At 41.7% G+C, this 24990-nt stretch overlaps 4 protein-coding genes across 4 annotated transcripts; 2 read left to right on the forward strand and 2 right to left on the reverse strand.

Annotated features, from left to right (window-relative positions):
• The first annotated feature begins 1159 nt into the window (after positions 1-1159).
• LOC139651683 (uncharacterized) lies at positions 1160-3991 on the forward strand. The gene is made up of 3 exons (XM_071528694.1): positions 1160-1296; positions 1483-1591; positions 3272-3991. The coding sequence occupies exons 2-3, from the start codon at positions 1488-1490 to the stop codon at positions 3714-3716; spliced, it is 549 nt and encodes a 182-aa protein (XP_071384795.1). The 5' UTR covers positions 1160-1296; positions 1483-1487; the 3' UTR covers positions 3717-3991.
• Positions 3992-4538: 547 nt separating this feature from the next.
• On the forward strand, positions 4539-6405 carry LOC139651682 (DELTA-stichotoxin-Hcr4a-like). The gene is made up of 3 exons (XM_071528693.1): positions 4539-4697; positions 5264-5400; positions 5529-6405. Exons 2-3 carry the CDS (start codon positions 5297-5299, stop codon positions 5977-5979), a joined length of 555 nt encoding a protein of 184 aa, XP_071384794.1. The 5' UTR covers positions 4539-4697; positions 5264-5296; the 3' UTR covers positions 5980-6405.
• Positions 6406-9770: 3365 nt separating this feature from the next.
• Positions 9771-12559, reverse strand: LOC139651679 (keratin, type I cytoskeletal 13-like). The gene is made up of 6 exons (XM_071528691.1): positions 12155-12559; positions 11826-11878; positions 11520-11676; positions 11276-11437; positions 10959-11084; positions 9771-9995 (listed from the first exon to the last, which is right to left on the reverse strand). Exons 1-6 carry the CDS (start codon positions 12557-12559, stop codon positions 9771-9773), a joined length of 1128 nt encoding a protein of 375 aa, XP_071384792.1.
• Positions 12560-14696: 2137 nt separating this feature from the next.
• On the reverse strand, positions 14697-20280 carry ramp2 (receptor (G protein-coupled) activity modifying protein 2). Its single transcript, XM_071528695.1, has 6 exons — positions 20047-20280; positions 19262-19327; positions 19100-19135; positions 16939-16971; positions 16533-16710; positions 14697-16431 (listed from the first exon to the last, which is right to left on the reverse strand). The coding sequence occupies exons 1-6, from the start codon at positions 20204-20206 to the stop codon at positions 16182-16184; spliced, it is 723 nt and encodes a 240-aa protein (XP_071384796.1). The 5' UTR covers positions 20207-20280; the 3' UTR covers positions 14697-16181.
• Between the last annotated feature and the right edge of the window lie 4710 nt (positions 20281-24990).

Below are 24990 nucleotides of genomic sequence, written 5' to 3' on the forward strand. Positions count from 1 at the left end.
GGACGTGGGCTGATTTCCAGATTTGAGGAATTTCATTTCTAAACAAAGTGAGATTAATAAGAGAACATAATGGTTCAGCAATAAAGTCAACGGCCAGTTTTAAAAAGCATGGGTCCAGGTGATCCAGTCCTGCCTCAACAACAGAGAATGGCATGACACAGAATTTGCGATTTTCACCAATATTTACATCACAGGTCAAAAGTCGCAATTTATCAGTAGATGTCAGTGATTGCACAGAGGATAAGGAATTGAACAAAGTTCCAGATTCAATGAAATGTTCATTAAAACAATCAGTCCAGGGACAGTCCACTACATGGAGTCCTTGACAATACAAGGTGGGAACACACTACAGTTACTGGAGGATGTTGAATTTATAGATTTATAGACTAAAACTGTCTAGGATTGTTCAAGTTCTCTGTAGTAACTGAAAGATAAAATTCAGATTTAGCCTTTTTAATTGAATAAGTACATCGGTTTCGCAGCTAGGTATAAACGCAGCACATATGCAATACATAGTAAACAGCGTATATGACATGTGCTGTAGGTGCCACCACAACACAGGTGCTGCTGGAACTTGCCCAAGAGAACACGATGGAAGTGTTGCATCTTGGCTGCTGAGCACATCAGTTTGCAGTCTGACACTTTCAGAGTTGGTCTCACCAGGAGTCAGTTTAGAACCAGTTATGATGCACTTCATGGTGTTTCTCATCGCAAATATACTTCTTTCTTTTTATGTCCTGCCACCATGGTCGATGGTATGTGGGACATTGTGTTGCCATGGTGATGTCTGTCTGTGTGTAGACTCATTCTTGCAGACACAACAGTACATGATAGAAACTTCATACTTACACCACAGATTCCTTGCTGCATACAGTTGCATATTAATGAGGAAAAAATTATTTTCTTGAAACCACTATAACTCCTTGATGCTTTAAGATACAGAGTTCATATTAATACACATACGCAAGTTTGCTGACATAGAAATATTTACTAATTAAAGCATTACTTTGCTTAATTAGTAATTTCTCAGTAGTACTTCATTAGCATAGCTGGTTATGTTTACTGTATCATGGTGATTATAACAAGACATTAGGTAGATCAAGTGCCTCTTTTTGAAAGATATTTTTCCATGAGTGCCAGTGTGTCATTTCAGTGAGGACACGCCTGTTATTTGTGTTGGAACAAGTATTGTGGAGGTGTAACCGGAGGAGGGGAGACGCTCTCCACCTCTCCACAGGATTTGAGAGAAGGGGACTCTACGCTGTCTGGTACAACTCAGGTGTTCAACTCCAAAAGGTGAATATAAATACTCTTACTTTTAGCAGGATTATAACTTAATTATGATCTATGTCTTAAATATCATGTAGGAAGACATTTTCCAAGACATTGGAAAACAAAATTATCTAAAGTACAGTAACTTCTGAATGGTGATCTGTTTATAGAGTATATAATTCTAAGCTTTCAGTCCGGTTTTACTTCCAGCCAAGATGCCAGAAACAGCAGAGGCTGTGTCAGCCACTCTCACCACCAACAGAAACTGCACCATAGAAATGATCAATGTCAGCAGTAACTACTGCCTCATCAACCCCAAGTAAGTTGGAATTTAACAAATCGGATTTACCGATATGATACATGTTAAAATGAACAAGAGAATGAACAAATTTATATGGCAGATGGCATTAACATAGCATTAAAGATAAAAGTTGATGTGATGGAAATTGAAAATTCAAATGAACTTGATAAATGCAAAGATGATGATGAACTGATTGTTGACTTGCACCTCCCACTAAGTATATCCACATTTTCAGTCTGTTAAGAACTTCCTCAAAAGTTATGTGTAATTGATTTTAACTGGCTCTCTTGCTTTATGGCTGAAATACTTCACTGCATCAATTGCAGGTCAGTGAAGGTTAGTTAACACCATTAGCAACATGCACATAACTAGCCAATAGCTTGCTGCAGAGCATCATTGCCATAGCGTATACTCAAGTTTGATTGGCTCCAGGGATATGCAATAATTTTCAAAAGGCTAAATGCATGGCTTTGAAGTACTTTCAGCTTTAAATGGCTGATTACAGTTCCAAATCAACGTTTTGATTACATTAGCATGCAGTCCCTCCAGGAATATGGAGTATCCCAGACTTTTTTTATCTGGTAATTGTAGCAAAAGAGCCCTGATTCAGCAGCTTTTCATAAAAAAATCTATGTCCATATAAGGAGGTTCGTATTAATTTAAAGTAAAAGCTCAAGGATTTAAAAAATGCAAGTGAAAGAAGTGTTCAGTCTATTTACCATAATTTTAATCAATGGTTCCTGTAATTCCTAGCCATTTAATGAAATTCACTTTATGTTTCATTGCTCCTTAAACAATGATTTAAGAATTAAGTTGCAATAAGCTAATTCATTGTGATTTATTTCAGCATAAGGATGGTCAAAGACTTGAGTTTCTGTTTAGAAAATATGATTTTGACATTGCTCAATAAATCTCTAAGGTGTGGGAAAGAAGGAGGGAATCCTTATTTTGTTAGGAATTCCGAATGAGATATTTACAATACTGAAATTAATTGTTTGTAATGTAATTTGAAGGTGAATTGTAGAGCTATTGACAGTATGTATTCTATGTTTGTCACTATTGTACCTATTGTTTCGATCACTTTGTTTAGCAGTGTCTTGTAAGCCCATATGGGTTGGGAACTAGTATGTTGTATGACACTATAATAAAATCAATTTATCACTAAATTCACTCACATCATTGGTCTCTTCTACCTCTAAAAAAAAGGGCAAATGAATAAAAACAAACAAACAAATGACAACTACATACGTATGTCTGTTGGTATTAATGTCATGCTTCTACATTTATCTGGCTCTGGCAGGATAGACTATATCTTGGATGGGTGGTTTTCATGTGTGACATCACTTTGCTGAGAACATCCACCTATCCATCATGCGGTGACACACACCGCCTCATTGCACATTGCATGCAGGTTCACTCACCGTTGCTTACAAGTCCATAGCAGTACTTGCACAGTCACACTCCATCCATCAGCATAAGCTGTTTCGCCCCGGAAAAACTCAACACTCAGAAAGTACTCTGAAAATCTCAGCAAAAGTTACAGAAGTGTCTTTTTTTTCATCAAAGAGGTTAAAAAAAAAACACAAGACTTCAGGAAACCAGATTGAAACTCTGAAGTACAGGTTATCAATTGATTAGCAATGATCCTCAGCAGTTGTGTGTACTATGGGTAACACCACCTCTCTCTCTGTTGCCCAGGGTGTATATGGCCAAGGGCTTCAGTCAGCACCCTCCCCAGCCCACGATCCGCACCAGCAACACCGAGGTGTGCTCCTTCACCAAGGACGACAACACGGCCACGGGCGCCGTGGGGATGCTGACCTACGACCTGTTCCATATGCAGAGCCGGGTTTGCTCCGAGCGCATGGCCATCATGTTCTCTGTGCCCTTTGACCGCAACCTGTATAAGAACCGGCTGGCCGTGGGCGTGTTTGAGGTGTCCCGCGAATGCGACAAGCACCTGTACGACCAGATGTATGATGGGAAGGACCTCAGTAACTTCATCCGCTCTGGGACCAACGGCTCTGGGTCCAACGGCTCTGGGCTGGAGTATAAGGCTACGTATGTTGAATTGAGGGCCACCATGTCTGATATTGGCAAAGCCATTGTTAAGGTGGAACTCTATGATAAAATGGGTCGTTAGAGTAGAAGAGTCTTTTGGGATTCTGCTTTCATGTCATTTGTTGCCTTTGCACCTTACAAATAAACTTCACTTGACTCGACTGCTGTTTCATGTTATCATCTTTTAAAACCCAGAGTAGGAAGACTGATTTCGCTGTCATCTGTATTTTGTGTCAGCTGAAAGATATCAATATCTGACAGCCAGCTCATTGATTCCCCATTAGCCTATTTCTTGGGCCTATGTATATTATATACTGACTTTTGTTTGATTATGGTAATAAAACATTCTGAGTCAATGCTTGTGTTGCTTTCTGTGGGATTTGTTTGCAGCACTCCTTAGTATGTGCACTCACTCAGTATGCTTTCATTAGTACTGATGAACAATAATCATTTTTCAATCTGTTAGGTAGATTCATCCAATTCTAATGAGTAGCAAACAGATGGAATATCTGCATAGATGTTTTTTAATCATCGTGATAATAATATTGTTCTTCACTGGCTGTGAGGCTTTCCATCTTGAGAGTAAAGTGGCTCCAGAGATGCTTGTACGAACTTGATCAGCCTGCATATTGTTCCTATTGCACAATACCACAGGAACGAAATACCTATCCTACTCAGTCAGTCAGACATCCAAGCACACACAGGACAAATGAGTGCTGAGTGAGTGATCCCTGTTTACCTAACAAGTCCAGATCCAATGGGAAACTGCTGGAAATTGTTCAGGTCTGGCAACTTTGCCACAGACTAGGGTGTGGCAGTTTTCGCCCAGAGAGAGAAAACAAGGGAGTATTTGCTTTTCATAGTTTCATCTCTATACTTGCCGTGGGCTAATAGTAACTGTGTTGAAAGAGGGTGGATACTGTCCCACTGGGGTTGTGTTGCAAGTGGGAGGGTTTCCTGGGTGATGGCATATATCCTCGTTTGAAAAAATATCGGTACCTCCCTCTAGCTGTTAAGCTTTTCTCATCTTGGAACTTGGAGCACAAACAGAGGTTCTCAACAGGTAAGACCACTAGATCTCCATTTGAGCAACAAAGTTTATTGGAATACAGGAGAATTTGATAGAAGACAGTATAGAGTAGGGCTCATTGGCAACAGCTCATGTGTGTAAGAAAACAGCAATTTATAGAAGCACATAGAAGCTGTATGAGACTTTTGTTTGATTTGTATGTTGTATCTGTTGATTAAAGGGATGATTATTTTCTCCAGTATTTTTCCACTTCATTATTGCATGGTACTTAGTGGTGTAATTGAAGATGTACACGCTCTAATGAGGCAAAAAGAGTCAGCAGCTACTCTATGATTATTCACAACTGCTTTGAAATTTGTCTCATTAGCCTCTGATGTATATCGTACACACCCAGCTAGGAAAGACATAGATTCTGTGTGTGCAACTGAAAGCATTGCCAACAGAGCGAGTAAGCCTAAGAGAGGTCAAGAGAATATTCTGTATTCTGTAATAAGGGGAATGCTCTTCTCCAGTATGTTAGGAATGGTAGTGGCAGTGGTATGTGCAGCTTTGAAGCCGTCTGCCTCAGCTGATTAACACTGACACTGCCTCTGTTTCAGAGAATCACAAGGAGACAGCAAAGCCATTCCAAGATGACAGAGTCAGCCGAAGCCATAGCCGCTGATGTGAACACTAGGAGAAATGTTACCATTGAGATCAGCAACATCACTAACAACTACTGCCTCATCAACCCCAGGTAAGTTCTGATTGTATTGGACTGGTTGTCATGTATTTTGAGGCTAGTGCACAAAACAGCAATTACACGGATACAAATAAAACATGTAATGTGTGTGTGTGTGTGTGTGTGTGTGTGTGTGTGTGTAGGGTGTTCCTGGACAGTGGGGAGACGTACAACCCGCCTCAGCCTACAGTGCGCCCCCTAAAGGCGGAGGTTTGCACTTTCAGCAAGTGCAGCAGCAAAGCAACCGGCAGCGTTGGCGTGATGACCTATGACCTCTTCGAAAGGTCGCAGAACGACTACATCGAGACCCTGGCCATCATGTTCTCCGTTCCCTGGGACTACAACCTGTACAAGAACTGGTTCGCGGTGGGCATCTACAACAAGGGCCGTAACTGCGATGAGTCGCTGTACAAAGAGATGTACTACAACAAGACCCAGCAGGGGTTTGTCAGGGAGGAAGCCACTGGTTCAGGAATCAATTATATGGGAAACTACCTAGACATCAGGGCCACCATGTCACCGCTGGGCAAGGCTGTCATGAAGGTGGAGGTGTGGGATAAGCTCTTCATACCCATGGGCCAGCAGTCGTGCTAGAGAGACCCCCTCCTCCATCTGTTTTTGTCATACTTTTGACGCGTCCCTATGGCAGAATCCACCCCTCCACCTCAAGCTATTACCTGGCAGACTGCTTCTATTACAGTCGACATGCATGGTTTAACAGATGTATTGTTGCTGACATGTGTCTGTATATCTAGGTATTACCCTTCAGTAAATCTGCTTAAGATCAGAGTTTAGTTTGTTTATAAATCCAGGCAGCAATATCCTCTCTTTTTAGCCGAACCCTCTGTCTGCTTCAATAGCATCCGGCTTTAAAATGGCATCTTTAGAAATGGAAATCAAAGGATGACTCACCGGAGGACGAGGGCGCATAGCTTAATAGAACACACTCAGAGCTTGTCTGTATTTACCTTGACACTGTAGTCTGGAGGAATAAAATAAACATTTTTTTTTTTTGCTGAAGCTATTTGTGTATGAGTGTCTGTTGATTGAGTTTGGAATATGCAAGAAGTCCTTAAAGAGAAATAATATTGAATTTTATGAATACGAATGATCATTTCAATGTGCTGCTTACCATTAACCATCCACAGTGTGCTCGAGTGTGCATTTGCAACGGATTAAAAACGATCACTGTGAAGTGGAACTGAGTTTTGAAGAGAAGTGGAAGGTGCAGCTTTTCCCATGGGAATTGTGTAACAGGTTCAGGACACACCCTTTCTTATGCTGACCGCATCAAAGCATCAAAGCATATCCCGCACTCTGAAGCCCAAAGCATTGTTGAAACTTGCAGTATGCTGAAGTCAGTGTCAATTTAAGCAAATTTTTAGACTACTTTTAAACCTTTATTTAAATCTTTATTAGACTCAAATCACACACATATTATATTTGAAGTTATAGTAACATTCAACATTTTTATAATTAAAATTATACAATGCTGTACTGATGATTTCCAGTTTGACACAACTGATGGATCTCTTAAAATCAGTGTCTCGGTGAAAACTCCCATTTAATCTCACTACAAAGACCTTAATGAAAACAAAACATCAAATACTGGCTAAATACAACCTATAGTAGTCATTAGTCTGAGTTACTAATGTGAATTATTATACAGTACAACTGTAGTTGTATCCAGAAGATCCAGTTGGTGAAAGTATTAAATAGCAGAGATAAAGATTGCTTTAACTACCTTCCTCACCATCATGGCATAGAAGACAGAACACTAAAACTACATCAGTTGAGTGATTATTGTCAATTTTTTCACAAGGGCTTCCATAGATGTTCTTTTTGTGATTATAACCTTAGCAGAGATGACAAACAAGATAGTGTAGAATGAGATAGGAATGCATTTAGGTGAAGACCCCATTATTTCCCCACTGTTCAGCAACTCATTACGCTCACTAACAGGCTCATAATTCTCTACCTGGGAGAAATGACAATCTTGATGTGTTATCATATCATCAAACATCCTCCACACTTTGTCTTACGGTAATGGCACAGCTACGTCTGTGCAGATGCAGTCATTAACCTTTGGAAAATATGGCGTTCTAAAGGAGGAGGCAGTGTATAAGCTCTCAATTTACATCCCAGGCAGAAGTTATTGGGTTCCTCACCGCAATTCTATTTACAATCTCAACACTGCATTTCTGACTCTGCTTCCCCGCTAGATTCATTATGCTTTTGCAGCATTAACTGGTTCCTGCCACAAAGACGCCCAGATCAAAGGTTTTTGCTCGCTGTCACCGTTTGCATTTGCATAAAAGCCATACATAATATAGAGGCATAAACTAGGCTTGTTTAGGCTCAATCCCTGAAGCATTGTCGAGTGGTGTATTGGAGGAATGACATGCAGTCCCTATAAACAGATGGGGACACACTAAGCAGAAACTTTTGTATGCCGCAGCTTTGAAATGGGGATAAATTCCCACACACTCCTTTCACATTTCTCCTTTCAGTCTCCCTCGTGAGTTCTCTATACCTGCATACATTTACGTCTTCTTTCATGTATTGTATGGTATTGTTTATTGTGTGTGTCTGTTTGTTTGTGTGTGTGTGTGTGTGTGTGTGTGTGTGTGTGTGTGTGTGTGTGTGCACGCTTGTGTCCATGAGCATCTTTGAATGTATGTACGCATGAAGAATGTACCTGAAGAATGTATTTCCCTGTGTAGATCAACTTAAGCAGCTCAGCATTGTGGATTGAGACTGATGATATTTACCACTAAACAGGATTGGGTCTAACTGTCCCTCATGCCATTAAGCTAAGGCGAGTTCTTCTACTGAAATCCTTCTTGGATGTTAGAGGAAAGAGGGATGGGAGAGTGCCCACATTCCGCTGAGGTTATAAAATCTTTTCATTGATATGAAAATCAACTGATCACACCAAACCATTGTAAGGCTACAGCTACTGCAAGAACACAAGCAAAGATGATGAATGATGGCAAATAATTGATCTGGATCAGCCTTGCAAGAAGGATTTCACAGGACACTCTAGGAAATTCCTAGTCCAGTTCCTTTACTTTCCCCAGCCACATGCCCTGAATTCACAGGGCTTTTGGAAATCAAAACTAGAAAACAAGGTTTGGAGCCAAGAAACTCCATGTTCCAAATAGACTGACACATTTACTTGGCTTCCGGGTCTCTTACTTTTTCAGTTTTGCCTTCATTGGCATGATGCAATAATGTTTATAATTTTCCTGATAGCCTATCTCAGTTTTGCATGTATTTTCACAAAGTATTTTAAGTGCAGATATGCATAAAATAACATTTTGTCAAATAAAATTGTCAATCACAAATTACTGAGACTCACAAAGCAGCAACAGAATATTTAACTCTTTCGTGTTTGTCTTTATTTGTTTCTTGCAAACCGTCAGTTTTCAAGCTATGAAGAGTGAAATGGCTGCAGAGTGAAGCTAAGCCTCCAGCACCACCTCCTCTGTGTTTACAGTTGTGGTGGAGTTGACCAGCTCTCTATTCACCTCCTCTGTTACCGCTGTCACCACTGTAACAGTGATGCTTGACGAACTGGGATCATCCAGTGGCTCTGACTCTTCAGTGGATGCTGCAGAAATAAAAAGAACACACTCAATACATTTTAACGGTGCATTTTTTTTACAGACACTAGACAGAAAGTTGAGCTGACGAACACAGAGTGCTACGGTTCACTTTGGGTGTCACAAGATCACAAACTGGATCTGCATGGAAGATTCAGTTCTGTTTGAACTGCGGTTGTACTGTTTGCTTTAAAATTAAGCCCACACGATAGTATCAGTACTGTATATTGCCTCAATATGGGAGTGTCCAAACAGAAGAATAAAAAGGAGGATTGAGTTTTCCTGACCTGAGGTTTCAGTGTCAACCACAGCACTTTCAACAGCTGATGTCACTGCATACCTGTGAACAAAGGTACAATCAGCAAGAGACTACTTATTCTCTTCCAAACTGAACGGGAGTATACTCACAAGATCCAATTTTAGGGTGCCTTCAACTACAGCATATGCTCTCAAAGGCTGCCATCTAGAGGTGACTCAAAGGTACATTCACACACAATTTACAGCTTAACTGCTCTAAGCACTATAGGCATTCATAGTCAAAAAAAAATAAAAAACATTCAGAAGACTTTTTGCACCGTTGCTAATCATTCAAAATAATTTCTAGACATCGTAGTAATACTGCAGTAAAAGAAAAACATAATGCATGTATGTAGAATATATTGAAATCTAGAAAGGACAGGTTTTGAGCAGAACAGCACTGCGTGTCCTCAGAAAACCCATCATTATCAGCGTACAGGGCTATTAATGTGGGTTGGCGGGGGCGGGAGTTGATTGGTTGGCTCACCCTGTGTCTTCTCCTTCTAGCAGCCTGTGGTACTCTGCGATCTCCTTCTCCAAGCGGGTCTTGATGTCTAGCAGGGCCTGGTACTCCTGGGCACTACGCTCTGTGTCTGCCCTGATCTGCGTCAGCTGGCTCTCCAGGCTGACAACAGACGCCTGCAGCCCCACCATCAGAGCTCCATAACGGGCCTCAATCTCCGTCAGGTTCCCCTCCAGAGAGGCTTTCTGCAAGGGCACAGTCATACAGTTGCACAGATTTGAGCCAAGCTGGAGTTGCATTTTTGCTGCATGTTTGTTTTGTTTTTTGTACATTTCTGTGGGTTATTTTCCACAGACTGCTCATAGTTCCTACAGTCGAGAAGTGAGGGTTGAAGGTTATGTTATTTCTGGCAGGCTTTGGGAATTGTCTCATTGTGTTAGTGTGTTATTTTGGAGCTTCTCAGCATGCAGGGAGCGACACAGATGTGTATCATGTAATGATACAGATCACTTCAGGGCGGAAACTTTAAATTTCTACTGTACTCTTACAATATTGCAAGGAAATGACCTTCTACGATGCTTCAGTCTTGCTGCTCTGTGGCTGTAATGTTTGATGAACTTAGCTGATGAGTTGTGTTGGGTGTGAACGCATTACTCAGTTACATGTTATATTCCTATTTTTATTTCCAGTAATATCACATTTACCAATCAACAATAAGTCGGTACTTTTTTTTATCACCCCCTCCAAATACTAGATTGAAGTTGAGCTATCCAAAAACTATATCCCACCCCCAACCCCTGATTGTTTTTGTCATAATTTGTCATTGTCCTCTCAGTTGACGGAGGCACACACTGAGCTAGCTTATATTCAAAATGGCACAAAGGTTTACTTTCCCCGAGTGGAGGTTTTCTCACTACTTTGATTTTAATGAGCAAAGAGATGACAAGAACAATGAACATCAACACCATTTAATTACCCTGATCATTCACACAGAGACACACACGAGAGGCAATTCAGTTATCCCTGATTTTGAAGATAAGAGATGCAAACAATGCAAGTGCTAATTCTGGAGGTGTTACAGATGAATAATACAACTGCAACAAATTCCTTCTTCCCGGGAGTAATAAGTAAAGTGATACTATTAATTTGGAAATGAGCCATGAGTACTGAGTAATCTATTACTTATGACCGAGGCCAACACTGCTTACCACGGCGAGGAGTGTCTCCAGCTCCAGCTCTTGGTCTCTGCCTTTGGTCTGAACCTCCTTCAGCTCCACACTGGAGGTCTGCAGATGCTCTGTATGGACGCTCACCTCCTGCTGCACTGCCTCTGCCTGAGAGGAACCACACACACTCAAATCTGCACCTGCCACATTTCTTACCTATTTTTGATATGAAGTAACAAGATAATTCAAACACAGGAGGATATGAAGGTACACTACTGCTCAACATGCACTCTAGTCTACACCACTCTATTTCACAAGCGTGGGTTGTACTCATGCCAGTGTGATATATGGCCCCTTGCCTTGCTCTTGAACCAGTACTCAACATCTCTGTGGTTTTTAGCTACCAAGCCCTCATATTGCTCTCTGATGTCAGCAATGGCAGCGTTCAGGTCAGCCGCCGGAGCTGCATCCACTTCCACGTGGATCTGACCGCTCAGCTGGCTCCGCATCTCCTTTGTCTCCTAAGAGAGATAGTAATGATAAAAACATTAAATTATGTTAGGTCTAAGATCATTTCAGTAAGCCTGATCCTGCTGGTCCCACCTCCTGATGGTTGTTCTTCAGGTAGACCAGCTCTTCCTTGAGGTATTCCAGCTGCCCCTCCACGTCTTGTTTGTCCAGGGACAAATCGACCAGAATCCTCTTCAGGCTGCTGATGTCGGCCTCCACAGACTGCCGCAGGCGCAGCTCACTTTCAAACCTTGAAGGAGGATTTAAGACTATATCTGACTTTTGTCACTTCTCAAAGTCTCAAACAGTCGGGTGTAGAATATTTAAGAATGTTTATGCTGTGGATATCTATGGGTTTATTCAGGTTGATGGAGCAGTAAGTATTGATGTCAAACCTACTTGATTCTGAAGTTGTCTGCTGAGAGCTTGGTGTTATCCAGCTGAAGGGTTAGCTCTGACACAACAGTGCCAGCTGCTTGGATCTTGCACAAGAAAGTAATTACTCATGTCACATTGAATAACTCGCATCAATGGGCACAATCATTTAATTTTCATCAAGTCTGGCAAAACTCCATTGTGCACATGCTCCAATAAATCAGTCACCGAGAAAGAACATATAATGCTCACAGATGAAGGTAAAGGTACTTTTTTGACAAAATTAAAGACATCATTGAGTGAGCTATCTAAAACATAACAGCAGCAGATCTATTGCTATATTACATATGCACATAGCAGTGGGAACCTGTGCAGGGCCTTACTTTTGCCCGGATCTCATCGATGGTTTTCAGGTGGGTGGTGAGGTCTCGAGTTGCCACAGTGCCACGATTGAGAACCCACTCCTTGATCTGCCCCTCCAGCTTGACATTGGCCTGCTCCAGGAAGCTGACCCTCTCCAGGTACTCGGCCAGACGGGTGTTCAGGCTCTGCATGACCAGCTTCTCGCTCATGCTGCTGAATGCTCCTTCAGGGTCAGCGCCAGCATCCAGGGAGAAGGCAGCGAAGCTCCCACCAGCACCGCCTCCAGAGCCAAAGCCCCCAGCCATGATGCTGGGTCTGCCAGAGGAACCGGCGGTGGATATACGGATGCCCTTACCCCCTGCCCCTCCGTACACACTGCCAGATCTCTGGGACATGATGGCAGTCCCAGAGCGAGAAGACCTAAAGCCCCCAGCAGATGCTCCAGAGCCCAGCCCATGACTGAAGAGGCTGCTGCGGCTGGAGACGGCGAGCATTACTGCAGAGAGACGAAGGTGCCTGCTGTCCTCAGACTCAGTGCAGCCTTGGTCCCCCTCCTAGGAATATATATCCTCGACTGGGTGGGTGTGACATTCAAATTTGAAATCAAGCTTAATTCATGGGCATGTGGAATGTGCCTAAAGCGATCAATCTATTTCTAGGATCACACACACAATCACCAGGATTATTATAGTTTGGGATTTTTCATTAGTTTTTATTTTTAAATATTTTTCATTTTTTATTTTATTTTCAGCTCAGTTTTAGTTTTCAGCTCAGGTTTCCTGTTTCCCTGATTTTCTTGGTATACTTGACTAATTTGTCACTAAATACTAACTTAAACACACTAAATACACGCTCCATAAGCTTGCCAGGTATTACATAACAAGATGTGTCTGCACACATGTTCCCAGGTCATTTCAGTAGAAAGCGATAACAGCCCCACAGCAACATGTGAACCCACTCCATGTCAGCACAAATCATTGAAACCGAGGCCAACAACGGGACACTTTTAATCAGTTGATTTATGTACAAGTTGAGGCATCTCATAATGTTATGTAATTATGCTATGGCACAGCTGAGAGGATGGGAAATTAACTATTGGCCTCTAAAACTGTTTTAAAAGATTTCTGGTGATAGCATAATAATCCTCTTGCAAGACAATGTCTGTGTTTATAAAACTGCATGTATGATTACCCTGCTACAGACCTAGTGTAGGTAGAATGCAGGATGTCTGTTTTAAATCTATAAACACTAATGGTGCTTCTTTGTAGCAGGTAAGCTGTTGTAATGGCAGTAATGGTGATGCCAGTGTTGCTCAGGAAACATTGAATTAAAACTTACTAGTTTTGAGTTACCATCAAGATTGAGGTCGATTTTTTTAATATATGAAATAATATGTGACATCCTGGTAGGTGCTGAAATAAACCTGACTGTTATTGGGCCATGAAGCAGTGATTCATCACTCCAGCACATAAAGCCACTAGAGGGCAAAGTTTGACAAGTGAAATATTCAACATTTTTAAAACCATCATGTATTAATAAGCTGGCTGCCCTTGGGCATTTGACATTGCATTGTACACAATACAATGTCAAATACAATGTACAATTTGTACAACAATTGATCTAATGTGATTAACGAAATATAATTTGATCAGTAATGTTTTCACAGCCACATTTTGCACTGCATTTTGTACTGTAAGACTAATTTAGTATGATACGTTGTGGTACAGTACAATATGAAGCAGAACAGTACGGTATAGTATTGTAGGTTACGGTATGGTGTGGTATGGTTTAGAATGGCTCAATATGTGGCGTCTTGTTAGAATATTGTGTGGCTCTGCTTGTAAAAGGAAATAACTAGTGTGTGTGCACCATGGATGTGCCAATACAATAGTTATGACGCGTTTGAACATCAGTTGGAAAAAATAAGTGTTCTGGCCCGCTGTAACACTAAGGAGTAATACAGAATTGGATGAGATCAGCAGGGGGCGGGGACGAGGATGACCTGACTTCTAGAGAGGAAGAAGGTCACCAAACACACTTTCCCACCCAACCCTGCCAAATAGACAGACACACACACACACACACTCACACACACACAGGCCCACCCAGCAGTGTTGTGTGTGCCAGATGAGGGTGTGATACATGACTGCTGTCACTGCTTCCTTCACTACATCAGCACTTGTACAGCATAGCAACTGCACTGAAATAAACTGCTCACTGAAAATACAGTGAAATACTACCAGAGGCATAGAGCAATAGCACCTGCATTGTACTCAAGGGACAGGAGAGTTTACTCAAATACAGAGAAAGGTTAAAGCTTTCTATAGCCTGAATAAATGTCAGTATATCCTCTTGAGCTGAACATGGAAACAAACTTGCTGCTTCTTTCATGTCAGGATCAGTTGTGTATTTCAAGAGGTTTTAATACAGAGATCAAGTTTCAGAGATGTACTTAGATGGTTTCCATTCCTATGTAATTAATTCACCAGGGGATTCAGATCAGTAAAAGCAATCAAACACCTAACAATCCGATTGTAGATTTAATTGTATCAATATCAAAATGCATACAGTACATAGTGTGAGAACAGACGGGATGTATTCTCTCAGACAGTACAGTAAGTCCAGTTAGTCCTGACGATGGCAGAAATATAATACAGTATATACATACACATATATTTCTTTGTTTCCAAATCTGAAAGCACTTACAATGCTTCATTGTCATCCGAGACTGAACAATACAAAACCACGTTATCATGATTCGGGCGAAAGATAACATTTTCATCTTCCTGTCGTTGGTCAGTGTTTACCGCTATGCTGAACAGACAAGCCCAAGTGTCTTCGGTCTGAACTTTTGATGCTGGACTGAGCCGATGGGTACAGACTCTGCCTCAGCCGGCTCATCACAGGACAGTGAGGATTGTCATCGTCTGGACAGAGGAAAGTGCTGAAGGATTTCTTTTTCGGTTCAGAAAATAGACAATACCAGGAAAGAGATCTCCTATTCTGGGCGTACCCCCTCATTGTGTCCCGTCTGTAACCCCTGACCCAAACCTTCCATGTGCTATGACTCACATAACCAAATCCATACAACAGACTCTCCCAAGTCTCTGTCCTCTCCTCCCTCACCTACACGATATACTGGTAGTCAGAGAAGACCCTTATCACAGATTAAAGCCTGACAAACTATTCAATTCACATAATGAACTGAAAAACACCAAAGCAGCCACTTTAGGCAGCATATGTCGTCTGTTTTGCTGTGGCACATTTTACTTATGGATAATTGCTCACTCAGACCAGAGTAAAAAGTTTGAACGGCAGTAAAAAGGAATTTAGTATGAAGAGTTTAGGAATTCTGCTATCAAAAAATTACCTTATGCCTTTTATCAACTCAACCAGAGAGCCCAGCAATGTGATGAGCGTCAACATGAATATATTTTGCCTTGGCATTTGCAAGCTTGACAGCTTTTGTCATCATACCCTGAACAGAGAAATAACAAAGTGCAGAACAAAAGACTGATCCAGTTTACATGAAGCACTGTTTTCTGATTTCGGGACATTTTATGTGTACATTTTGATGTGGCCAACATGATCAGTGTTCACTCTCAGATCTAGAGATGGGTGGTTCAAAACATCACTTTTATCACCGCTGTTTGTTAGAAAGTATTATGAGAAGAAGTAGGGTACAGGAATCATATTAAAATAGATATTGTCACAACAAGTCTCTTTTAACTCCCAGGGGAGTTTGTCACTGAACAGCCACAATAATCCTGATGCCACTGATATGACATTCACTCTGAATCAGTGCAATACCGCATGTCGTCTGTCTGTTGTGTTGCTGTCTGTGCAGCTGATATTTCAGAACTCCACGAGGCTGTGAAGTGTAGGTAAAGTTGTTGGGAAGGTTCAGTCACCGGTGAGATGAAAGCTCCATGTGTAAATAAGCTGCGGTCCTCAGGTCGGGAAGGGTAGAAATGGGATATTCTGGGAGGCTGCGGGCAGAGCCACAATCCGGGATTATCAGGAGCTGCCATCCCCATTCTTGGTCTTGAGCACCACCAGGATGACCATGACTGGGATCAGGCAGATGGGAGTTATCACCAGGGCGAAGACGATGCCTGGTGGCGGGTCGCTTAGCTCCTCCGAGGGACAGTCCTGGAAAAACTTGGAGTGGATATCCACAAAGGTCTGTTCCACCAGAGGGTTGGGCCACGGGATCAGAAGACAGTCAGATATCTCCTCCGTGCAAAGGCTGAAGTTGCTATACACACTGCAGCGGGGACAGAGGGAGAATTGAGAAGTGATTATTATTAATATCTTCAATGATAAAAATAATTAACTTCAGCTGCAACTACTTAACAGTCTACTTACCCCCTCACATTACTCCAAATGCACCAGTCAGTGCTGTTTAGCGATCCCACAGCATCCTCAAATGATTTGACACATACCCCTTGAATCAGGTAGCCAAGGCAGTCCATTGTTGGTCCAAAGAAAATGTCATTGCAGAGGCTGCAAAACGCTTCACAATTTTGAGTCTTATTCCCGCAACCTGCATGAAATGGATAAAGGGATTTGTGTTGTTTGTATGTGTATGTGTGTGTATGTGTTTGTGTGTGTGTGTGATAGAGAGAGAGAGAGAGAGAGAGAGAGAGAGAGAGAGAAAGAGAGAGATTATAAAATGACAAAACATGTGTTGGACATCTTTAAAAGATCTCTGGATTCTGGATGGCTCTTTGTATAGAGAATTATAATACAAGGCTATAAAATGTCATCCTACCAAACAGCCTGGTAGAGTCTCCATAACTGGTATCTAAAAGGAGAAAAATAATAGACATTTTTTAGATTTACACAAATAATATCTTCTAACATTTCATGTACCTAGATGATTTAGGCTATTGACAATTCCATATGTTTAGGTTACCTGGTAGTTAACATACTGTAGTCCCATAGTTAACATAAACACTAATGAAAATGCCAAGTCATGGCCTATTCAGTTCAGTTCAGTGAACAAAACAAGACATGCATCCTAGCACATTTCAATGTAAAGCAGAATTGTATCTTATTCTTTTCTAGAGCTCATGAAGTCCCTTCACATTTCCAGCACTGAAGCAAGCATTTGCAGCTGTAGAAGGGAGACCACACACTCACCGGAGAGAAAGGAGAGGAATACCCCAATGAAACCAAGCGCTCCCTTCATGTCAGAAAAAAAATGAATAAAGGTGCGTTTCCCCCAACTGATGACCATGGATAATGAACCTAAACTTCTTAGACTGTGCACAGCGAGGCATAACAGGAAACCCGACAGGGTGGAAGAGACGCAGTGTAACCTTCGGTTACCAGATGTCCAAACGGTGTTACCCGCGGTTACCAGATGTTCTTCGAAGTTCTGTCTGACTGCCCTGCGCCTTGGCAGCAGCTCTTCCCCTCTCCAACACACGTTTCTTTAGGATTTTCTTCCTTTTTAAAGGGGTGGAGGCAACAAAGATTGTCCTCTCCATTCTCTCAAATAAAAGGGAGCACACCCAAGCTGGGCTGGACTCACATCTGAAAACCCTTTACTCTTTAACTCTTGTTCTGCTTTTTAGTCTCAGTTTCTCACAGTCGAAGGCCTGGCCGGCTCACAGCATGTGATTTATTTGCCTTTTGGGCTGCCTCTGCCAAATAGGAAACATAAGTAAACATTTAGGGCTCAGCGTTTAGGGGTGGATGTAATCATGACTCTGCAGGGTGTGCTGTGCAGACAGCCATGATTTCATATTTGGGTTAATTTGATCAAACCTGGAAGAAGTTGTTAGTCAGTGCTAACCAGCTGTTTTTAAAGACCCACTCTCTCCCCCCACACAGGCTAGTAAAGAAAACGTACTGTGTAGGACCTAGTGACTTCACAAGTGTGGGAATATGGGAGGACTTTTGGTTCTTTATGTAATAGGCCATTCACTGCTATGCGGAGCTCATGAGTGCGCTACATCTGTAGACTGGTTTCTCATTGTCTCATGCTGCTTTTCAAAGACAACTCATTAAGTCACCACACAATCCATAATCTTCAAAGAAGAATGATTAAAGTCTTGAAGCACCTCATGACAGAGGTGGTTTCATTGATTGAAGGAAACTCAAATGTTGCATGTTTTCTCAGGACAAACATGTTAATTTATGTCACTGCATCCACATGTTGGGCCTCTCACAACATCTGTTTGCTGAGCAACGTTTTGATTTAGTAATGACATCAGGAAATGTGTCTTTTCAGCAGAGGAGGAGCTCAGAGTTGGGGGAGTTGGCAGGGGAAGGAGGGGGACAGTCGGGGGAAGAAAAAAAAAAGGAAGGCACGGGATGAGGAACAGTGAAAGGGGGGCTGTTCCAAAGTTCCAGTTGTTTCACAATTCAGAGTTCATGCGTTGATCACAGACGTTGCATGGGGTGAATGACGAACAAATAGAGGAAGCAAAACCAGGTGGGGGCTGCTCATAATGAGGTTTGAGTTAACCTCTGACCCAAAACAATTATGGGCCTTGTGTCTACTGCCGTTGACCCCCTCACTGTTACAGACCTCCCCAGGAGTTTGTCTTGGGTTCTCATGACAATACACACACTCTGAGATCTTGGCAGAATGCAGGATGTCTGTTGTGTGTTTCTCTGCAAGACGTTTGTCGGTCCCAAGCCAGGAAAATGAGTTTAGGAAAAACGGTCCAGGACAGTCCCCCATGGATCCAAATTTATCATCACTATGTATAATTATGTAATATATGAGAAAAATATATGAGAAATATTGATACTTTTCATGTCAAAGCTTAACATGTAAAGTATATGATGCTAAATCAACATGCTGATGGGAAATGCGGATCATTTGGCAAATTCAAGTCATTATTCAGGGAGATGCTGACATAGTAACACAATATATTCTGATGTGTGACCAGGAAAGGGTGTTAAAACGGTAAACTTACTAGCAATGCCATTTGTTGTCTCTGTTATGTGATACCCTGTAGAGAAGGGATGTCAAGTTAGTCACAGTAGTTGTGGTAAAGCATGAGGTATATGTTAGTTAAGTGCTTACTGGATTCTGTCTTTCTTGATGTTTGGAAAAATAAAAAATACACAAAGGCTACCTGGTGTTGTGACCTGTAGCACCTCTAACTCTTCATCAACCAGGCCGACCACTGTTGTGCATCCCGCTGTAGGAGAAAGAGTAGGATTGTTATTAAGATAAGTAATGAACATTGCTTGAATATATTACAATTAGTAACACACGTACACTATTAAAACTGAATATCATCACACATGGCCTATGCTTAAAAATGTCACTAACACATTTAAATGAAGACAATAAAGATAATATACAGCACACACATACAAGGACTTCTGAAAGTAGAGAAGGTAAAGAAAGTAAGAAGAAGGAATAAGCTGGTGGGAGAGGATGGGTCATTGGTAAGTAGTGCATCCTCCCTTTGTCTTCCACTGCTATGAGGAAATCTGGATATTTCCCAGGAAAGGACTTGGTCATGTAGACCTGGCATTAGTCATTCTCCACTCAGAAGGATTATAAGATAGTTTGAGCTAATATACTAACGAAGACCAAATAATAACCACAGCACACTGTAATAATCCTGTTGATAACATTTTCAACAATAACACAAACAATCCTTTTTAAACGTTAAGAGTTACTTTGCTGCCTCAACATATAATCAGAAACACTGTGTGTTTCTTACGCCAAACTATTTTAGGTATAAAACTCAATCATGGGACTAGCTAAGCTCCTTTCTAAAGCCACTCAATCACTGAAAGTTCCTGAGCATTCCTCTTGAGAGGTGAGAGAGAGGGCAAGAGAAAAAGCTGTGGTGGAGCCTCTCACTATAAGAGCACAGAGCTGGACAGTGGTAAATCCTTTACTTACCCCAGAGGAGAAGCGTCACAAAACACCCAGAAAGCATAGGTGAGGAACTGGTGGCTGTCATTTTGCCTGACAATGCTCTGTCCCTCTTCCCTGGTGGGTACGGATTACATATCTCAACCTTTTTGCAGGAAGGCTCTATAAAACAACAGGAAGCTCTCATTTCCTAGGATGGGCGGATTCCCACAATGGGACAGAGAGCCCCTGATAAGGGGAGAACTACTGTGGTCCACCGGTCCACCACCATCACTCTCTCTCTCTCTCTCTCCCCCCTCCTCTCTCTCTCCCCTCCTCTTTCTCTCCCTCTCTCTCTCCCACTCTCTCTATGTCTGTCTCTCTTTCTCTCTCCCTCTCTCTCTCTCCCTCCCCTCCTCTCTCTCTGTCTCTCTCTCCCTCTCTCTCTCCTACTCTCTCTCTGTCTGTCTCTCTCTCTCTCCCACCCTCTCTCTCTGTCTCTCTCTCTTTCTCTCACTCCACCCTCTCTCCTCCTCTCTCTCCCACTCCCTCTATCTCTCCCTCTGTCTTTGTTTAATCCCTTTATCAATACAAACAACATTTTAGATGTCAATTGAAGGTTCACACAGCAGTGGTTGTACAACTTACAATGCCAACTATTGATAGCATGTGACTCATCTTGGACTAAAATTAATGGATTCACTCTGCTGTTCGAATATCTGATAAGTCAACAACTTGTGATTTGCTTGTTTTACTTGAAACTTTGCAGAGTCATTTTGCGCTGAGTAAATTTCATAACCGGTGGAGTCATGAAGTCAACTCACTGCTTAAAATTAAAAAAAGGTGTATGGTTGTCAGCTTTAAAAACAATGCCACAAAAGTTCACTTTTATGAGATAAAAGGTTATGAAATGTTGTCTGACTTTGTTGTACTGTTGTAATATGCCACCCTTGGGAAACAAATGTAACCTGTACAAACTCAACACTGACTATAAAGGCTACATCATCCAGATTATGGGTTCACTTTCCTGCCGTGAGGGAATACTGTATCTGTCACTGGCAGTGTGTGAGGAATCTGTTTCAGTATCTGTGTTGTGTTAGGCCATCGCTGATGATGACAAGCACCCCACCCCACCCCACCGCCTCTCCCCATGCGACTGACGTCCACACTGGGCTGCTGTGGCACAGAGAGGCAGCGGGGACCTCCAGCATAGACGGAGAACGATGCACTCATCCACGTCACTGCTCTTACTCAGCTGCTGGGCCTGGGACGGGGCCAGGCAGCTCCGGGCCAAAATTGCTTCCACATCTTTAATTCAGATAAAGGAGAGTTTTCTTTTTGTGTAACTGATTGAATAAAAAAAATTTAAAAAAAACGCAAATAGAAGCATCAAACATCAAACTTATGAGTGAAGTTGATTACCCTGCATGGATTTGCCTGTGAGGGAAAGCATAACACATTTCACGTGTTTTATTTATGCAAGGCAGGGTATGTGAAACTTTACCATTACTCACTGCTACTCAACTTAGCACATCTCCCTTGAATGAACGCTTACCTCAGTTACAGTAATGTTCGAAATGACTTAAGAGGTAATTATTTCTTCAGCTGCACTGTGAATGTGTTATGCCGTTTCATCTCCAAGCTCTTGACACAGATCAGAAAGGCTGCAGCACATTTGAAGATATCAGTCCCAATCTCAGGTGCCAAGACCAACACACACAGTTTGCTTTATACATAATTAAAAACTTTCCGCTGATAAGGCCTCCCTCCCAAGCTTATCTTCCTGTGTGTGTTTGCTTTTGTTTGACAGTTCAGTATCAACATGGCACGGCCGACTTCAACACACATGCCAGACACGCTGTATCAGTAGGAGATACTGTGCTCACTGAATACATGATTAGTGACCAGGAATGCTAAGCCTTTACAGCGGACCCAACAGTATGGATGAGCAACTTCACAGTAATCTGAAGCTGACTGCATTAGCACCACCAGTCCTGCTCAATAACTCTTATTTAGCAAACATGATGATATCCTACAGTACGCACCGCGGAGTGGATCATGATGGAATAGCTCTATTACACACCAAATCATTCCAGACCAGGCTTAATCTGCCTTATCAGACATACAGTATATGCATGTGGGAGTGTGTGTGTGTGTGTGTGTGATTGAGCATGCAAGTGCTGTGTCATAGGATAAAAAAGTAGCTTAACAGTGCCACCCTGTGTCTAAGTAAAGTAGCTGTTACGGCCTATGCCAGATCCTGGCCATGGTTTGGGGTGTGTTGCTGTCTGTCTCTGTCCCTCTGTTTCAGACCCACCCCCTTTTGACTCAGTGATTGGTCGTGAAGTGGCCTCACCTGGAGCTTGTTTTCAATCAGGACCAGTATAAAGGCCGGAGAGAAGCTCCAGTCACTGCCACTTGGCCACTCAACAGCCATCCACTCTGTTCATGTGTGTGCGTGTTGTAGTTGTTGCTGTTTGCCACTTGTTAGCTGTTTCTTTGCTGGCTCGGATCATGGAGGCTCTGTAAGGGTGTGCTGCCATTTGTTTTACCACCTCCCCACCCCCCTTTCTTTCCTGTGTTTTGGTCAGTCAGGGAGCTTAGAATTGTACTTTTTGTTTGACTCAGTTTAGCCATTTTTGTTTCTAGGCATTTTGGGAATTTTGTTTAATGTTTTGGCCTTGGCCACCCTGATGCCAAAAGCTTCCCTGACCCACTGAATGAGCCAATGGTAAAATAAATTACCTTTTTGTTCCCTTTATCACTGTGTTGCTCCCTTTTCTCCTGGACTTAGTTTATGTTACCCCCTTAGCACCCTAGACGGCATTTAGGGGTCGTAACAGTAGCATTCTTGAAGTTTCCATAAGATGGTGAATTGGTATTCTTTTCCGGAAAGTTGACTCCAAACTAGACGTTGCTCTAAGCCATTGATTGATCTACAAAAAGAAAAAAAATAAAACCGTAAGATCGACTAGCAGCCTGTGAGAAATTATACAGAGTTACATGTTACAGTAGCCTACTTTTATCCCTCAAATTGGTTATTTGACTAGTTCCCCTGATATGTCAATAACACTGAACCTAATTAACAACTAGTTTAAATAGTTTAGAATGGAATTAAATATAACATAATCAAATAGCAGCAAGTCATGTATTGTGTATGCCCTTGGTTCTGTCTGTAAAGTGACTTTCTGAGACATGATCAAAATAAAGTTAAACTTGTGTGCTCTACTAACAGATGTAGGCTGTTACATGCAGATTTGTCTGGCAGCAGCTGACCTGATGAACTTGTCTGGAAGACATTTGTATTAGCAGATGTGATTTATCTGGAAGCAGTGATAAGAGAAGTTAACATGTCTACACAAGGGCAGAGACATCATTTCAGATGTGAGGGGTACAGCTTCTTTTTTCTCTTTCTCTTTTTTTTTTTTACCAGCTTTGAGGAATTACCCCTTCCAATTAGATTTTTAAATGTATCCTGGAGCAAGATTCAAATAATTAATGAGATACTACAGGCTTATTCAGCGTGACATATAGGCCTAATCTAACAGGGTATCCCTATAATTGTAATAAATGCCTTGACTGTCAACCAGCTATCTGTATGGAGACTAACTGTAGCTAGCAATAATATTTACCTCTTTCCTTTAGCCATCCCAGGAAGTTTCTCCTCACCTGAGCAGAGTCACCTGCTGCTCCTGCTCTGCTGCTCCCTGCTGTTTCTATTCACAGTGCAGAAAAGAGTGAAAAGCAATGGTGAAATAAAACATTGAGAAGAGCATTGCTAAAATTGTAATAAATGCTACAATTGTCAGCCAGCTAATTGTATAAAGCCTGTCTGTAACAAGCGTAATATCAAGCACAATATAAACTTAAATGTCATCTCCTCCAATTATTTGAGCAGCTACTCCTCACCTGAGCACAATCAGATGCTGCTCCTCCTATTAACAGTGCAGGAGAAAGTGCAAAGCAATAGCAAAATTTAGAGTAGGTAGAAACTGAAGTAAGCCTATCCCCAAATTGTAACAATAACATTATTGTCAACCAGTTAACTGTATGAAGCCAAGATAACTGTTAGCTAACATTAGCTAATATCAGGCAAAACTTTTAGCTGTTTCCTTTGGCCGTCCCATTCCCAGCACCTTAGTCATCACCTGCGCAGGATCATCATGGTCTTGTCCTGCTCTTTCTCCCACGACAATTCAGAGAAAATAAAATAAGTGCCAATGCTGGAATTTGAACCGGCATTTGAAGAATATCCCCTACATATCATGACTGTTAGCTTGAGAGCTGGTAAGTTACAGCTGGTATGTATCTGTATCTAGCTTGCTGACTGCAGACAAGACTAATCTAAAGTATATTAAAACATGACATGGCTATGAAACCAAACTGAAATGGGTTTGCCTAATGTAAAAAATACTCTAACAAGCTACTTTTAATTAAGAGTAGGCCTGACATTGTTACACAACTAGTTAATTTTTAAGATAAATAATTAAGTAAAGTAACGTATTACTTTTAAAATAACTTTCCCCAGCACTGGACATAGTTGACTTGAGGAGCTTGTGAATTAAGGATAACTGATGTTACTAAAATGATACAGATGTTACTAAAATGTTCTGTTTGGTTGCATGTTGAAATTCTATTGTTATTCTTCATTGCAAGTTAATTATCTTTATCCTTGGAACAGTTTACCTAGCTCTTGAAGAAGGTAACTGTTTTGATGGGGACTCTAAAGGGGGCGGGTCTGTCTTTCAGACAACGCTGAGGGTTTATGTTTCACACAGGCGCGTCAGAGCAGCACAAGTGCAGGGGCTGTTCGACTTGTGCTGCCTTCATGTGCTGTCGGAAATATCACAATTACAAGATGAGAGCTCGTGAATGACCCAACAAAGTGGTAAATAAGACTGGGAAAGCCTAAATCTTCTATTTGGCCTTAGTCCTGAGTTGACAAGATGCTGTTTACGGGGTGGAGAGGATATAAAGCCTACTACAAATGAA

This window comes from Centroberyx affinis, unplaced genomic scaffold, assembly GCF_046629955.1.
Source record: "Centroberyx affinis isolate AG114_WGS23_722 - 3 ecotype Tasmania unplaced genomic scaffold, CSIRO-AGI_Caff_v1 ptg001701l_1, whole genome shotgun sequence".
NCBI classification, from domain to species: Eukaryota; Metazoa; Chordata; class Actinopteri; order Beryciformes; family Berycidae; genus Centroberyx; species Centroberyx affinis.